At 34.0% G+C, this 18,015-nt stretch overlaps 1 protein-coding gene across 3 annotated transcripts in view; it reads left to right on the plus strand.

The window, feature by feature from the left end:
* Positions 1 to 6,919: 6,919 nt before the first annotated feature.
* The window catches only part of LOC149558183 (arogenate dehydrogenase 2, chloroplastic-like), a 39,434-nt gene continuing 28,338 nt past the window's right edge, over positions 6,920 to 18,015 (plus strand). The window contains exons 1-2 of one of the 3 annotated variants that reach the window (XM_089832533.1): positions 6,920 to 6,975; positions 10,057 to 11,242. In XM_089832533.1, the coding sequence (XP_089688659.1) occupies positions 10,082 to 11,215 (1,134 nt within the window). In that variant the 5' untranslated portion in view covers positions 6,920 to 6,975; positions 10,057 to 10,081 and the 3' untranslated portion in view covers positions 11,216 to 11,242. Of the gene's footprint in view, positions 6,976 to 10,050; positions 11,434 to 18,015 lie in introns of those variants that run through there. The other 2 variants (XM_089832535.1, XM_089832532.1) reach the window with 2 other exon arrangements.

Below are 18,015 nucleotides of genomic sequence, written 5' to 3' on the forward strand. Positions count from 1 at the left end.
ATTTAGTTGTGTATCCCTAGAAGTTTGATGAGAGTCATTTGATTAAGAAAAATAATAGTGGTGGATTGGCTAGACATTTTGGAATTGATAAGACATTGAGTTTGTTGAAGGATAAGTATTACTAGCAAAAAATGTATAAGGATGTTCATAAATTTGTAAGGAGTTGTGGAGTTTGTCAAGTTGCAAAAGGAGTAAGTTAGAATATTGGTTTGTATACACCTACTACTATTGTTGAGAAACTTTAGAGTGACATTAGTATGGATTTTATTCTTAGATTTCCTAAAATAGTGAAGGGGTATGATTCTTTATTTTTTTGTTGTGGATAGATTTTCTAAGATGGCTCATTTTATACCTTGTAAGAAGACATCAGATGCTGAGCATGTTGCTAAAATTTTCTTCAAATAAATTGTAAGATTGTATGGATTACCAAGAAGTATTATTTCTGATAGAGATAGTAAGTTTATTGGTTATTTTTGGAAGACTTTGTGGAAGAAGATGGGTACTGAGTTTATGTTTAGTTCTACATTCCATTCATAGATGAATGGACAGATAGAGGTTGTGAATAGAAGCTTGGGAAACTTATTAAGATGTTTGATTTGAGATAAGCCAAGTAATTGGGAAGTAGTGTTGGCATAAGCTGAGTTTGCATATAATAATTTTGTGAATGGGAGTATGGGAAAGACACCTTTTGAGATTGTTACAGGAATGTAGCCTAGAGGAGTATTAGATTTGAGGGATGTTGTTGGTGAAGAGAAGAGAAGTGTTGCATGAGAAGAATTTGTTGATTTTATGTAGTCTTTGCATAAGGAAGTAAAATTGAAAATGGAACAAAGTAATCAAAAGTATAAGGAGAATGCTGACAAGTCTAGAAGACATCATGTTTTTAAAATTGGTGATGAGGTGATGGTTCATTTGAAGAAAGAAAATTTCCTATTGGAACATACAATAAGCTAAAAATGAAGAAGCTTGGACCTTGTAAGATCTTGAAGAAGTTTGATAGTGGTAATGCATATGAAGTTGAGTTACCTGATGACATGGATGTATCCTCTATATTCAATGTTGTTGATTTATATAAATATCATGAGTTAGAAGATGAAGTGGATGTGTTAGATGATTATCCTAAGAAGAAGATTGAAGAATTTGAACATATCCTAGAGCAGAGAGTTGGTAAAATACTGCGAGTATTTGGCAAAATGGAAAAATAGGCCTAGTGAAGATGCTACATGAATTTCTTAATTTGAGTTGGATTCAGCTCGAGTTGTGACACTTGCATGATTCAAGAGAATCATTTCTTTCTACCTTTGTTGTTTGATACAGGAACATCCTAAGTTGCATTTCTATCTTGCATGCTTTTAGTTTTCCTAGTTTTTGCCAAATTGCAATATTTGCCTTTGCCAAGTTCTTAGTTGGTGCTGAGTGTTTAGTGGATGCTAAGCTTCCTGGTTGATGTTGAGTTCATAGTTGCAATCATCCTTTGGATGCCAAGTTTGTGTAGTGTCAAGTTTGTTTGGATGTCAAGTTCATATGGATGTTCAGTTTGTTTGGGTGCTAAGTGTTAGTATTTCGTGGAGCCTTCATTTACCAAGTTGTCTGTATATAGTTTCCTATTAAAGATGACCTTTGCATTGAATTTAGTGGTAGATATCAATTACGAGCCAACTTGTGGCTTAGCCTAGCATTTAAGATAAGAGGTTATTTAGTTGTATTTGCAATAGGGCAACTTGTGGTTGTGCATGTATTTAAGAGATCTTGGTTAGAGTCTTAAGGGGGTAACTTAGAGAGAAGGAGCATAATGATATATGGTCATAACCATGAAGGCCTTACAATTGGGCATGTAATTGAGCTTTGGTTGAGAATATGAATGCAAAATTTTTACTTCCTCTATTTGTTGTTATTTTTTGCTATGTTGACTTTGTGTAAATAGCTAGGTGTGCCTTTGGCCCTAGTTTTTCATATCTTCTTGCATTAGTTATTGATGTCAAACTTTAATGGTAAGACTTTTTTCTAATAGAGTAGAGTGCCATATCAGTTGATTGATGAAGAGGATTTAAAAAAGAGAGATAATAAGATGACCTTGTGAAGAGGTTGAGTAAACAGGAGTAAGTATGATGGAGTTACAAAGGGAACTTTATTAGTTGGTATTTGACAAGATAATGTGTTGTTTGCTCATTGTACTAAGTGGAGAAAAAATATGAGTTGAAGTGTAAAAGAGATGATCAATACAAGTTAAGAAGTTAAGTGAATGCCAAGCAATGTCGAATAGAAGATTAAGGAACTTAAGCATTCCCAAGCTATATAGTATTAGCTGAGTGCTAGTAGCAACCAAGTAAGAAGAAGGAAAATTAAAGTTGTGACCGAGCAAAATAGTACAAGCCAAGTGAGAGTATTAGCTGAGTAATCCATTATAAGTCAATCAAGACAGAATAATGATGACTGGGTTATATAGTGATGACCGAGCTTCATAACCTAGTGATGACTGAGAGTCAAAAAAATGCCAATTTGTAATAGAATCAAGAGTTGAGCCCAACATGTAGGTGAATCTACAAATAAATTAAAGCATGCTAAAGATAAGGATTGATGTGCAGACATATTTAATGCATGAATAAAGTTTGTTAAGAGATCAAAGATAAGGGATTAATGAGAAGTTTCAAGATAAGGAGAAGGACAAAATGATGATTAGATTCATTAAATTTGATTATTTTTTTATCAAACCTTAAGATTTACAATTGTGATTAAAAGGAAAAAGATCAAAGCTATCTATTTAAGGAGGTATAACGAGAATTTTTTATGGTTGTTGGACTGGATAACTTGAGAAGACAAGTGAAGAATAGAGTTGCTAAGAAAAAGAAAGAAGTTTGTGAAGGAGCGATTGCTTAAAGGGGTTTCCATGTAGATTGAAGATGGAGAATGTGATGAATTCCAGTCAATGAACTAGGAATGAGCTGAATGCAAATTTGAATTTGTAAAATGAGTTGTATCTTATCAGATGAAACCTAACAATTATTTTCTAACTATTATGATAGTAAAAATCCTTTAATGAAGGTTGACCTAATAGTCATTTATAACCCTTTAATCAAGGTGACTGTATAATGGAATATTCTAAAGTTCTCTAACAAGGCCACTCTTAACAAGGTGATTTAATTCTTTAACAATATCACACCTAATAGTGTGTTTTGTAACCTTTAGCACGATTGGATCCTAACATAGCTCACTTTAGAAGAGTAAAAAATTGGTAGCATGTTACTTGGTTGTTTTTCCCAAATTGAGTTTCCATGTTAAATCCTGGTGTCATACATGTGTAAGTGTTGTTTGGATGTGACATGTTATTTACTATTTTATTTATCTTCTATTTGGTCTATACTAAAACAAAGAGTTAACTATTGTTATGAATAAGTTGGTTTATTGATATTATGCTATATTGACCAAGTGGATTTATGAGTTTGATTAAGCTGTTTGAAGTTGTTCAAAGTTGAATAGGTACATCTAGACCCGAGGATAATTGATTTACTTCCTCTCAATTATTCTAAATCATTCTAACACCCATTGCACTATGTCTTGCACTCAATACACAACATCAATTCTTAGATCTTGATAATTGAGACCAACTTTCACAAGAAGTCTTATTATGTAGATTTCAAAGTGTTATGCTTATCACAAAATTGTGGACAAAAGTTGGCCTTATCAATGTATCTCTTGAAGAGGTCAAAGGTATTGTATATCCCTTTGGCTCTAAGCCCCCACAATTAAAAACATATACATTAATCTTGAATTTTATAACTACCATGGTCCACCCTAGGATGAACAACATCCAAACCTTGTTCTAATAAAACCCATAACCTAGGACAAGTTTACATAAATACCACTAACTACATAAACAACTAACACTATACACAAATTAGAGGGCCTTACCCTAGATAGAGCCACCATAGATGTAGGTAAAAGTAAAAACAAGGCCTCACCTTTACAATAGTCTCTAAAGTGAAATCCCTATAATGTCTTTGCATTGAACCTAACTTCTTTTTCAATTGCCACTACAAAATGGAAAAGATTCCATAAAATATTATTAGAAAGAATGAAGAGGTTTGTCTATAGTTGCTTTCACATGATGCTAAAGTATGTGATGTTTCTTGTACACCCTCTTTTATAATTCTACGATTCATATTTTTCCTTTCTTTCATTTTAACCTTATTTCCATTGCTGAACATTTATATTTTTTCCTCTTCTACAGGTTTGCCCCCCAACACAGAAGTAGAAAAGAGCTAAAATTATTGTGTTCCAATAATCTCAATGCTACATTTTTTGGGAAATCTAACAAAACAAAATAATCTGGCAATATTGTAATTTAATTCATCATAAGTGGACACTTCTATGTATAATACTACCTTCTATACAAACTGACTTTGTACAATATCACTTGAATATACTTCCTTCTATTTTGCAAAAAAAAAATATTCTTTCACATTAACTTGTAGATAAATAAATGGTGATGTTGCAAATTGTATCGTTATTTATGTCTATGAGGGGCACTTCACTCTTCTAGTGTTAAAGTACATGCTTGTTTGCAACTACATTTCTTCTCCTTCAAGTACCAAGTTACATCTATGGAAGTTATAATTGCTATAGTTATAGATTGAGTTGAATATTAAGGTTTTCCATCTTCTTTTATAGATAGGTATTTTTACATTGATTTATTATTAGATATAACTTTATTATCTAGCTATGTAAGGAAAAGTTTATTCCTCCTAAGGTTTATTGCATCTCATCTTTCTTGTATTTGTAGTCCACTTCTACTCTTCTTGGGCTTTAATGACAAAAAATGTAAAACAACAATGCACACAATATATAGTTATTTCAATCCAATAACATGCAAACAACTATGTTTTCTTTGAGCAAGACTCAAATTAATTTCCGTCCATTATTTTTCAAAAACCACCTTGGTTCCCTACTATGTTTTTGTTATACTTGTTCTGATTGTATTTACAAATACAATATTTTCTAATGTGCTCAAATTAATTTAAATGCTACGGTCTTTTTTTGAGTTATATGTTCAAATTATACAACTTGCCTAAACTTTAACTTCAACTCATCCAAAGTGGATGTTGCTAAGTACAAGTTGACCTTCCACAGTGACACATTTTTTGGAATAATGTTTTCACATCTATGATCTATCGATGCACCCCTTGCATTGTAAGGAAACTCAAGTGCGGAAACAACTTCCTACACTAATCCCTTAAGGAAAGTATTGTGCAAATTCTATTTAAATCCTTACAATTTCAGATTCGATATTATGTAAACAACAATACTATAGTCAACCATGAATACAAAAAATAGATAGAGAAAGAAAACACAAACACAAAGATATGCCAATGGGGAAAAACCTTTCGGTAAAACAACCTCACCCCTCTAAAACCTACACAATGTATTATCTTCAACACAAAGGTTACAACACACTTGCAATGCAAGTTCTTTCAATACATAGAATACAAATTTAGTCGCAACAAAACACTACCGACAATACACTTTCACTCTCTCCTATCTGCAACCCTAAAGTCGCTTATATCATGTGCTTTCCATTTTTAGGGAAACTTTCAAAGAAGAACCGTATTAGGCTTTTACCATTCTTCGAAAAAGTAAGAACCCAAAGTACCCAATGATCAATTGCCACATGTCTTCACGTCTTCACCCATCATCATATCTTCCAAAGATATCTCTTACGCATCATAGGAATCCGTCACAACTGTTTCAGTCATGATCTCCTTACACACTATTCAAGATGCCAACACATGCAAGTGGAGTGACCCATCAACATGCCAACTAGACATGTACACTCACACTTAATTACATTATTTACAAAAAATACATTTACAAAACAAATAATAAGAATAGGAACTATCCAAGGTTGCAACACCTTATTCCTAACATGCACCTTCTTGCGATACAAGTGCTAGTAAATATACATGACATAGATAACAATGAGAGAGATAACATATATTAAGTTTCTTATGTTCCATTATAAGTTGATTGAGCTTCTCTAGGTTAACCAAGTTGATTAAGTTGGATGAGGTCCAATGTAGAGCTAGGTAAGACTCCTACTCCTTGAAGCCAAGGTGAGTCCATCAATAACCTACTCATATTAGTATCTTTGCAAATCAAACTCTAAAATACATTAGATATCAACTAAAATTATTTTATTTTATTTATCTTTAATTTTATTATCTACAATGTCTTTTTCTCTAATAATTTTTTAAAATTAAATTTTATTAGCACATTAAATAATATCTCTCAACATTAATTAATAATTGAATAAATTTTGTTACCATATTGAACATAATTTTTACCTAGAATAAGTCAAATTTCCAACATGAATATGCACACTACACTTTTTTGGGGTAAAGAAGATGAACAATGAACAAATTTTATTATTAGAAAGAAAAGATTATTATTAGAAAGAAAAGATAAACATTCTGTCACTGTTTGCAATCGTGGCTAGTATTAGAATCGTCTGGGAAAAGTTCACCTTAAATTTAAAGGTAGCAAAAATCGGAAGACACGAAAACCTTTTTAGATTCTATTGCTGATTGGACGAACACACATCGTCGAATAAAAAGAAATAGCTTGTCTCGGAACATGCTCACATTTTAAGTAGTTGTATTTGACATTTTGACTGAGATCTTTACTAATGTGTTTTTGATGTGATGAAGTACAACATATAATCCTCACACTCTACCTCCCAAATGTCCACGGCATTAACGCGTACGGTGTCTGGTCGAGATAAACGAACAGCTGGCATCTGTTATTTTCAAATCGCATCTTCTGCACGTTGGCTTTTAAAATCCGTAAATTATCCCAAATAGTTTTTATTATTAAATTATTTTTCAAATCTCGTATAAAAAGATGTCGACTTCGATATCGTTCTCCCAGAAGAAGAAAGATCGACTTGGATGAGTTAAGGAAACTGTTTCTGCATATTTTGAGGTAAGTTGTGTTTGTTGTTTTTATGCTTAGGCTGGTGATTTTTGAACGTTTTGGTGGCCAAAGAATAAATATCTTTGCATTTTTCTCGAAAGGTTTGTAGGACTTCTGTATTAACCGAGAGAGGAGTTCAAGAGGTTTTTTGGCTGAATTGTGGGATGAGTAGATTTTTTTGGAAATGTCCTCTTTTCACTATTTCAGGTTCTTTTTCCCTAATTTATTGGACTGTCTTTACTAACAAACATCTCAATAAGCCAGTTCCTCAATTAGCTCCAGGCCATTTCCGCAGTCAGCCAACTTTAGTTTGGTTAGTCCCTTTCACCATGAAACATCTCAATAGATTAGATTCATGCAGATTGTCTAACCATTGATGCATCTTAATAGATTGGATTCATTCAGATTGTCTTACCATTGATGCATCTTCACCAATCCATGATTCCATGCTATCATCTGGTAAACCTGCAGTTGTTATTTTCATTTTATCAGAAGGTGAACTTGCGTTTAGGTTACTAATTTTTTTTATGAAGGTGACTTTTATCAGTCATACGACGCATGGGTGTCTCATACTAATATCAGTAGTATGCTAAAGAAGGTTTCAAATCTTAGCCATAACCATGATATTCTTGCTAGACTAAGTTGGCTGGTTCAATATGACATATTTCCCCCCTAATTTTTTACTTATTTTAATAAAACTATATTTATGGTTCTCCTAATCTCCAGCCCTGGGAAGTTGCAGACCACATTCAATTCAATATCAGCGAGCTTGGACTTTGCAGTATTCCTTAAGGATTTTATATCTAGATCACCCTTCCTTGTACTTCATAAATTGGAGGGCTACGCTCCACTGCTGCTTGTTTGTTTAGAGTAATGGGCTGTCTAATTGCAGTAAGGGTATTTAAGGTGGTTGTTGCTATTACTAGCACTGCCATTACACCAAATCTAGTAGAACAACATAATGGGCATTTTAGCTGTAAATACTCCCATTTTTTCTTTTCTTTTTTTCATAGTTATGGGTTTTGAACATCAAAAAAGTATGTTTAGCCACAAGTAAGCTGACTTTTTGCACTTATATTGGTGGTTTTGACTCTGAACAGATGGATACATGTTTTTTTCAAAGTTCAGGGTAAAACATAAGATCAGTTTCTTATTCCCACTTTTAGGGGTTTGCCTCATAATAGTGGAAACTGCATCAATGCTAGCTTTTAGTCATCAATGCTACTTTTTCTGTAAAAAGACTTTTGATTATTGGGCATCTCAACAGTGGCAATGAGTCTAATCTGGCTTTATTTTGATCATTCATTTTATACAATGAAGATTTGGCCCGTTTCTTCTTGGTAAATCTTTGGTGATATTGCAAACTATATTTAATGTGGTGTGGGACAAGGTTGGACAAAAGTCTTGTTATGGGTGCTCCGTTGTGTTATTTGTCACCCATATATTTTTTCTTAGTTTCATTGACTATTTCTCGCCACTTGTGGATTGATGTCTAAATTCAGTTCTTAAAGTCAATCGGCCGAACCTATAGTATATCCAATTAAATCTGAATCAAAACTGAGTGTAACTTCCCTGCTTTTCTATCAGATTAGAGGTTCTTTTGAATATTTTAAATCTTGGCATTGGAAGTGGCAATGAACATTGTAAGCTAAATAGCCCATGGGTTATGTCCAGTAGATTTATTTCTTTATTACTTGTCAAATTCGAAAGTTCTGCTTTAAACAATATTTAGATATTTTTCATTTCAGTTATTTGCATTGCAACCCCCACATACCTGTTAGTCTGGAAAATCCTAGTCTACCTTATGCAATAGCGTCCATTTTTGGTGGTAGAGATAAGGCTCTTAGCGTTTTGTTTCAAAATGATAGAGGTTTCTTAACCAATTGTTAAGATACTAGTGCCCAATCCTTGACTAACTGGTTTATAAAACAATCTTACCATTATTATAGTGTGGTCAGGATCTCTTCCATAACATTTTTCTAAACTTTTAGTTAACTGTAGCATCCTCTTGCAAAATCTTTTTTCTTTTTTTTTCTTGAGCAATGTTGGTTTGTTGAGTAAAGGATCTCTGGTGGTGTGAAATATTTAATTCTCTATAGCTGAACATTTTCTATTATCAGCTTTTGGAGTCTGATATTTGGAGCAATACAAAAGTGAATATCTTTATCCAAACTCTCATGATTCTTTTTGCAGTTGGATGGCCATAATATTATTTATTGATTTGTCAGATAAGAATTAAACATTTTGGCAGCATTAAAGTTGATAGGTAGGACATATTTTGCACAGAGTGAAATTGTGATATTGCTATCAGGATTCAACTATGTAGTTTTTTGAGTCAAACTCATTGACCCATGTTTCATGAGTAGTGGTTCAAATAAACCCATCTCTTATGAGAATGAATGGAATACTTAGCACTCATTGCATCTAGGTGATGCTTATAGAGGTGAAGCACTGAGACTTCCCATCTGAGTGCTGCTCCATCTTGAACGCACTTAACTAGTGAGTTTCCTCCATCGCTAAAGACACGTTACTTGCAATCGCATTTGCAAAACCTTTAGCAAGTGTTGTGCCTTATGAACCATTTGTTAGAAAGCCTCTTGAGCTCATCAATATCTCATACTAATCAATTGATGATTATAAGGCACAACACTTGCTGAAGGTTTTGCAAGTGTAGTGTGTTTAACCATGGAGTAAACTCTGTAGTTAACTGTGCTTGAGCTGGAGTAGTACTGGGATGGGTGTCCTCCTAGGAAGTCCCATTGCTTCACCTATGTGAGCATTACCTAGATGCAATGAGTGCTTAGTACCATTGGTTGTCATGAGAGATAGGCTTATTTGAACCATTGCTCATTAAACATGGGCCAATGAATTTGTCTCAAAAAACTACATAGTTGAATCTTGATAGCAATATCGCAACATTAGATTTTACCCTATGCAGCTTCAAATTGTAGGCTGTTGCTTTTTCCAATGTAAATGCCCAGCAATTACTATCAAGTTATAAGCGTAGAGAGCTATATTACATTTGTATTTTTATGGTTACTTCATTTTTTGAGCTGTCTGACATCCTCATTTGTTCATTTGAAGCAACAGTGTAAAGTAGAGAGCAAGTGTGGACATGGCTGCTTCAATCAAAATTTCCACTGTTTCATTTCATTCCTCTCAGCCTTGTTCTGGTTTCAGACAGCCTGTAATGCCGACTGAAATAGGATATCCAAAATCAGTAGTTTCAGTTTTGCAGAAGAAGAAACAAAATGGAAAGCAAAGTCACTGCCCAAGGAATTTGAAAGTTATAGCTTTGGATGCTGCACAGCCATTTGATTATGAATCCAAGATAAGTAATGAAATCAAGAAGAGTAGTAAGCTAAAGATTGGCATAGTGGGCTTTGGCAATTTTGGTCAGTTTCTTGCTAAGACCATTGTCCGCCAAGGTCACACAGTATTGGCTTATTCTCGAACAGATTATAGTGAGGTTGCACGTAAGATGGGAGTTTCGTTTTACACGGATCAAGATGATTTTTGTGAAGAGCATCCCGAGGTGATATTGCTTTGCACATCTATCATATCAACAGAGTCTGTGTTGAAATCATTTCCAACTCAAAGATTGAAAAGAAATACATTATTTGCAGATGTCCTTTCAGTCAAAGAGTTTCCACGCAATCTCTTTTTACAAGTGCTTCCCCCAGAATTTGATATATTGTGCACCCATCCTATGTTTGGGCCTGAGAGTGGGAAAGCTGGGTGGAGCGGTCTTCCCTTGGTCTATGATAAGGTTAAGATTGGAGAAGGGTTGAGAGCTGAGCGTTGTGAACGGTTTTTGAAAATATTTGCAAAAGAAGGCTGTAGGATGGTTGAGATGTCCTGTGTGGAACATGATCGCCATGCAGCTGAAACACAATTTATTACACACACTGTTGGGAGGATGTTAGGGAAATTGAATTTGGAATCCACCCCAATAAATACTAAAGGATATGAGTCATTACTTCGAATTGTTGAGAACACTTGTGGAGACAGCTTTGATCTTTATTATGGTTTGTTTATGTACAATATTAATTCAACAGAGCAGTTGGAGAGGCTAGAAATGGCTTTCGATGCTCTAAAGAAACAGCTTGTTGGCCGGTTGCACAAGATTTTAAGAACACAGCTATTTGATGGGGTTGCCAGAGGAGAAGTGCCTGAGCAAAATTCAACTCTTGCAGATCTGAAAAACACGAGTCCTTCGGACGCTGCAGTTCCATTACGAACAAAATAAATGAATTATCTGTTCTCTAGAAACCAAGTAGAGCCATGCAATTCCCTTCTTATCTGTAGCCTAGCAGAGTTGTGTTTGTTTAATATAGTTGTTAAAACTTTCTCCCTTTTTATCAGGAGACTTTTCTCGTAAAATTTCCTTTTTTCTGTTTGCTTGTCATTGCATGTCCTCTGAAGTACAAGAGCAGGAATAACATCTTCTCTATGTGATTTTTGGAATGTTTTGTCATCAGAATTAGCTGACTTAGACGTCTCGGGATAGCAGGGTATTTTGCATGATGGCATTTATTAATTTGCATGTTCTGTATACTTGCCTTTCGTCTTAGCATACTTAATTATTACCACAAAGAGATTAATGTATTTATAATCAAAACTATTAGTATTTCCTCACTGCCTAGTTTGCAACTTTTTAGTATATCCAAATTTAATATCTGATCCATATATCTTTCAATGTTACTCTAAAGCATGCAGCCCTATTGCAAGCACTTAATTTTATTGAATGCAACATACAGAAATATAAATTTATTGGTTTAGAGGACAATGGTTGGAACTAGTTAATTGACATATGTTATTGCTTGGTTATATATCATACTCATTGCATTGTTAGAGGATTGGAACTAGAAATTTCTTTGATTTCCTAGAAGGTTGTACTTAGCTGTTCTTGTTTAGATTAATTGATTGTGGGTTCTATTAGGTCCCCCACCCTTAAAATAACTACACATTGTCCTAACTCTTACTTCTTTTTTATGTGAGATCTTCAAATTATCTAGGAAGAGGCTTGTTTCTTTGATTTACCTTTACTGTTGCTTATTATTGTTGAACCTCCTTGCTTGGGAGAAACAATCTCCATGTCATCATCCTTCTGCCCTGTAACAACTTCATTAGATGGAAATCCTCTATAGAAGACAGCAAATCAAGCCATTCAAACTCTTGCAATACTAACCATTCTGCAGAATTGGCTGAAATAACTTTCAATAGCTTCAGCACTTCAGAACAAACCACTTTATTGCACATTTATTTGGCTTCATCTATTTGCCAGCCCAGTGATTGAAGGCTCTTTTGACAAAACCAACTTACAGGAAGGAGGCATATAATTGGAGTTACTATCCTGTGTGGATGCTAAAAGAATTTGGCTTATAAATTCCTTTTTGACATGAAACCATAAGATCAGCTACAAAGTACTCTATCTTTGACAGTATTGTCTCAGCCTTTGAGATTTGGCAAAAGTAACCTGCTGATGAGGCAAGCTGACATTTGGGAGCAACCATTTATTTGATAATATAGGTCCATCTCTTTCCTGTTGGAATATATTACATCCTCAGTATATTGTTTAGATAAATAAATAAAACAATGGTAAGTCAATAATAAATCAGAATTTTCTGTTTTTGGAAAGTTATTCCTGTAGGCTGTTTCGAAAGTTTGTATACAGGGAAAATAAGGCTATTATAAAGTGACATTGGAATGTAATGTTTATGTTGTCAGAAAATGCCAATTTCATCATCGTATCATTTGCATGTTATTTATATGATTCATGGCATATTAAATTTGTAGATTCATGCTATTTCACTTTCTAAAATGGTATCAGAGCGACTCTGTGAGCCTTGGCAATATGTTGTAGCATCAGATCTAAAGAGATCCAACTGCCATGCATGAAGATTCCATTCTATTTGTAGTGCTGTGAATTCTAAAAACACATTGAGGGCATTTTCCAGTTGTGCCTTTTATGGGTGGGAAATTCAATATAAAAATGCATGATATCAAAACCTTAATCAAACTCAGTATGATATATGGCTTAAGTGATCTTAGATATGAGCAGGATGGTAGCATGCATAGTTTTTTTTTTGGTTCATGGGCACAGAATCCATAATTGAGAGATGTAGATAGTCAGTACACACCATTCACATTAAGAGGGACACACTTGCCACTAATTGTGCATTGGCAAGCACTTTTGGTGCGGCTCTTAGTCAAACAAGGTATGATATCATGCATTTTATGATAGTCTTCTGTTTCATTTCATTTCTACCTAGAGTTATGATGTTCGAATTGTCTATTTGATGACACACCTACTTGTTCCCTGTAATAATCAAATAGATATAGTAATGGATGGACCATAAGCTAAGTGCTACCAAAGTAGTCATATGCAGTATGGCTAAGAAATTTCAAAGGGTCTTCACGGCTAGGGTATAGTTCCTCAATTGTTTATTATTGTTGTGGAAATTGTACATGATTGATGAAGAGTAGTAATTTGAAACATATTGGTATATAGTGTGAAACTTGTTTATGATGTTTTGTGCACCATAAAAACTACATCCACTTGGGAAGTTTAAGTACTATAAGGATCCAAAAGCTATAACTCAACCATTTTTTTTGTCAAAAGGTGTATACAGAGTTACAAACATTAATTTGTTTCAAAGTCATAGAGTACAAACCTTAATACAAAAATATTTTTAATACCTCAAATTTCAAAGTTGTTTATACTTTGGACCTTATAGAGTAATTACTAATAAAAGTATATTAAAATGGAAAAATTCAATTATTATTGCTAAATTTGAAGGAATGATTTTTATTCATGGCAAGTAAAGATACAGTTGCTGTTAGGATAAACCACGGAGAGAAATAAAAACTACATGCAAATATAACCAATAACAGAAAATAATAGATCACACAGAAATGAACACAAGGCACCAAGATTTAACGTGGTTCACCCAATCCCTGGGCTACGTCCACCAAACAGCAAGTCCGATCTTATTACAATCCAGTGATTACAACCTGATTACAATCTGTAATCCCTTACAGCTCAATACCGCCGCAAGAACCAATTTCGCATCACAACATAATGAAAAATGCCCAACCCTAAATCCTTTTATACAAGTATTAAACCGCTTTAGGGTTATAACATGTCGGCCATAATTAGCCATAACTATAGTGGCGAATTTACGAATGGCGAATAGTACCAAAACGATTAGCGAATAGTACCAAGATTTTTTTTTTCGGGGCGATGCCCCAAACCCCACTAATTATGAAGTATGTACAGTACTTTCCTGATCAGTCACCACAATCTAACAGTTGCATCTAATTGAATTTTTTTTATGGGACATTGTGATTAGAAACACAAAAAGGCCACTAGTGCCAACTAAGCTACATAATGGCAGTTAGAGATCACAAAGTAACAACATTTATTGGTTTGGAATTATTAGATGCTTGTTTGCTACCTAAATCTTTTAAAAATGTCAAAATAAATCTAGGAAGGTCTAAGTACATTATTGGATCTTAAACCTGCATTTAAGATGTCCATCAAATAAAACTCTTCAGCCTCGAGACAAATTAAAAGGGAAGTGTTATTTAACAAATTAGTATTTTTCAAATCTCTTCTAAATCAACTTGCTGTTATAAATTCCAAGTTATAAGGAAATGATGCTAAAACAATCTTATTAAGTAGCATGCCTTAAAGTTGTGATCATGTTGGCTTTTACATTTAATTATTGAGGTAATTACACTGCTTGTCAAGAAGTCTAACATTTCTATAGGGAAGAACAAAAAATTCAAATGCTAGGTTCTTTTTTAGATGAATAGTCCCTTTCTAATAATTTTAAATATAAAGTTACATATTCACAAATAAAAAGGTCGGGGGATACTCGATCACTCTAGGAGAGTCCACACTACACTGAGGCCATAAACAACGACTAACTATTCATAAAAATAAAATAGTATAGATCCTTAGATTGCAAGGATAGTGCCAACTGAGGGAGGTGGATCTTAGCGGTCATTAGAACCCATACATCAACGGGGTTAGGTGGTGGGTTAGGAAGAGGCCAACCATCATTATTTTTTATCTTTTTCTTCTTTCTCCCTCCCAAAAGGCAAAATGGCTAATGCCAATTGAGAAAACCACTTAACATTGCTGGCAGAGGGCCACCCAGTAGCAAGAACAATGGGAGCAACAAGGGACCAACTAGAGCCACATTAAGGATAGGTAGAGCATTGTTGCCAACCATCCCATCCTTCATTAGAGGAATGGCGAGGGGCTTGGGACCTTGGGGTCTCTGAGTGACGGGAAGAGGAGTTGCGACGTCCACAAGTAAGAGTGCGGTAAACGAAGGAGGCAGTTGGTGGCAGTCGAGCTACTGTATATGTGGCATTTGCCCAATGCTGTAAGAGCTCTTGAAGCTGAGCCACCTCCAAAGCTACTTTACTTGCTTGCACTTGAAAGTGCATCGTAGCATTATTACAAATACATGCTTTAGTGTACATAGTAACATTGATATCGAAGTGGTTGTTATTGAAAATAATAACATTTCTTTTTTCCCATATGGTGAAAAGGATCTCCAATATGAAAGCATGTCAAGTCTAGAAATTTTTTTGAGGAAGCTTAGGAGAATCAACGAGTTAACTATGTGCCAAGAAAATGGCTTTGGTCATATATCTAGCTCTAGAAATGTTGAGCTTTGTAGCAAAACTAGAAGAGATGCATGAAAGTCTCAAATTGGCTACAAAAAGGGCATCTGGGATTAGGAATTTCCAAATGACTGAGCCGCGAACCCAAGGGAAGCCCTTGTAGAGCACACACTAGGCAAAATAAGTGATACATACCAATTTTTGCCCTAAAATTTTAACTGATTATAGCCGTTGAACCAAAATTACTTCTTCATTTTCATGTGAATTTGAGTTAGTTCATTATAGCCGTTGTTATAACATGTTAGTTATAGCCGTTACTTATCTCTTCATGTTCATGTGAAATTGAATTAGTTAATTATAGCTGTTGTATCAACTGACTAAGTTAATTATAGCTGAGTTAATTATAGCCGTTGTATCGATCTAATTATCATATGAAATTTAGTTAATTCTAGCCGTTGTATTAATTTATTCTTGTTCATGTTAAATAGAATCAGTTAATTGTAGTTGTTGTACATATATGATGAATTGGTCAGTTATTATGATATTGATGAAATTCCTAACGGTCACTTGTTGGTTTTAATTAACAATTTATAAATCTTGAATTGATGTCTCGGCGAGAATGTTTTTACGAATGATTATAGGATAAAGACTGGAGAAAGAGAGAAGCATTGCGAAATGAGGTCATCGAAAGGGGATGGTCATAAGATTTAGTCATCAGAAGCGACAGGTTTGATTTAAAACCATCCTGGCAAGGTTATTAGGACTTGGCGACATAATTTCATGGTGGAACCGCATGAGCTATAAGTAAAAACAATATATTAAAAACAATACAAAATAAACATAAGTTCTTACCTTTAAGAAATTATCACATAATAATATCATTTAAATATTATTTTATTCTCTCAATTATGATCATAGGTAAATAACAAAGTTGCACGGATACGGATACGGGTACAAATACGGAAACGGTATTGGGCACGGATACGGCCATTTATTTAGACACCCAATATGGATACGGCTGGACACAACATTAATAAATAATACATATACATATATTTAACATAGTTTTCTAAGTTCTTGTAGGAGATTTTCATTACTTCAAAAGTAATATTGACACATAAATGCTACATAAATATTTATAAGTTAATTTAATGCTTTACAATTTGTAAACACAGTAGAGTTACATTAGAAGACAACCCAAAAATGGGTTGCTGAAATATAACAAAAATTTTATTCGTCTTTCTCATTCAGTGGAGGTTTTTTTTAATACTATTTAAAAAAAAAAATTGCTTTAATATATATATTTTTAACATTAAAGGGAAGATCTACATCAAATCTTAAAAAAAAAAAACAAATCGCATAGTATTTGGTACGGTTGGAAAATCAAGTTTATTAGGCAGACATGGGTACGATATTCGATGTGTATCCAAGCAGTATTGGATACGTTTCCAAATTGGATACGGAGATACGCGCGCCCAAGGAGGGACAAAGGAGTTTCCGGCAACTCCGGTAAATAATAATAAAGTGGCACCATTACATTAAAAATATTAATCCAACGATGCCACCTTACCAATACGTACCTATAAACTTAGTCAAGAAAATAAAACAAATATAAATGATATTAATTATTTAAAAACTCTTCATCTTCTTTTCTTTCAATCTTTCCCTCCTCTTTATTTTATTTTTAGCCGATTGATTAAAGATTCGAATATGATCTTTGTAACTGTTGGGTAGCCATAAGGTCGGCTCAAATTTATTTATGCAACCTTTGTTGTGTATCGGCATACCACCTTGTAATCGGCTTCTTTCATTCATGATTTTTTCATCGATTTCCTTGTCCAGTTTACTGAGTCATTAGCACCTGTTTCTGAATTGCTTGCATACTCTCATAGTAATATCATTCACCGCGGGATTCATAGCAAAGAGGCGGGTTAAAGACAAGCGGAAGCCTTCTCAGTTTGCAGTGACAGAGTGTGTCACGTAAGAGTTGTTTTACATTTCTCTAATTACCTTTTTTAATATTGAGTCGGCTTTAAGTTTAAGACAATATAATTCCCTTGTTTCCAGTAATCTTGCAAGTATGTTGTATCCTCATGTAAAAGAGAATACGAGCTGTGAATAAAGCCATACATTTTTCATTTTCAATTTGCCTCTTGTTTATTAGTGATGTAAGATAATGGTTGTAAGCCGGCTGCCATCCTTCCAAGCTCATTATAATTTTTCAAGATCAGTAGACAGCCATAGTAATATTTCAATTTAAGTCTGTTTTTCATTGTAATATCTGAATATGCTTTACTCTGTAAATCTCCTTTGAATGGCTTTCTTCTCTGATAAAAATTAATATACAATTTGGAATAATGTTTATAACTGAGATGAGTATTAAACCAGAGTACCAAGGAATTCACC

The sequence above is a fragment of the Cupressus sempervirens genome, chromosome 5 (genome assembly GCF_028749045.1).
Source record: "Cupressus sempervirens isolate cs-2001-9-10 chromosome 5, ASM2874904v1, whole genome shotgun sequence".
NCBI lineage: Eukaryota > Viridiplantae > Streptophyta > Pinopsida > Cupressales > Cupressaceae > Cupressus > Cupressus sempervirens.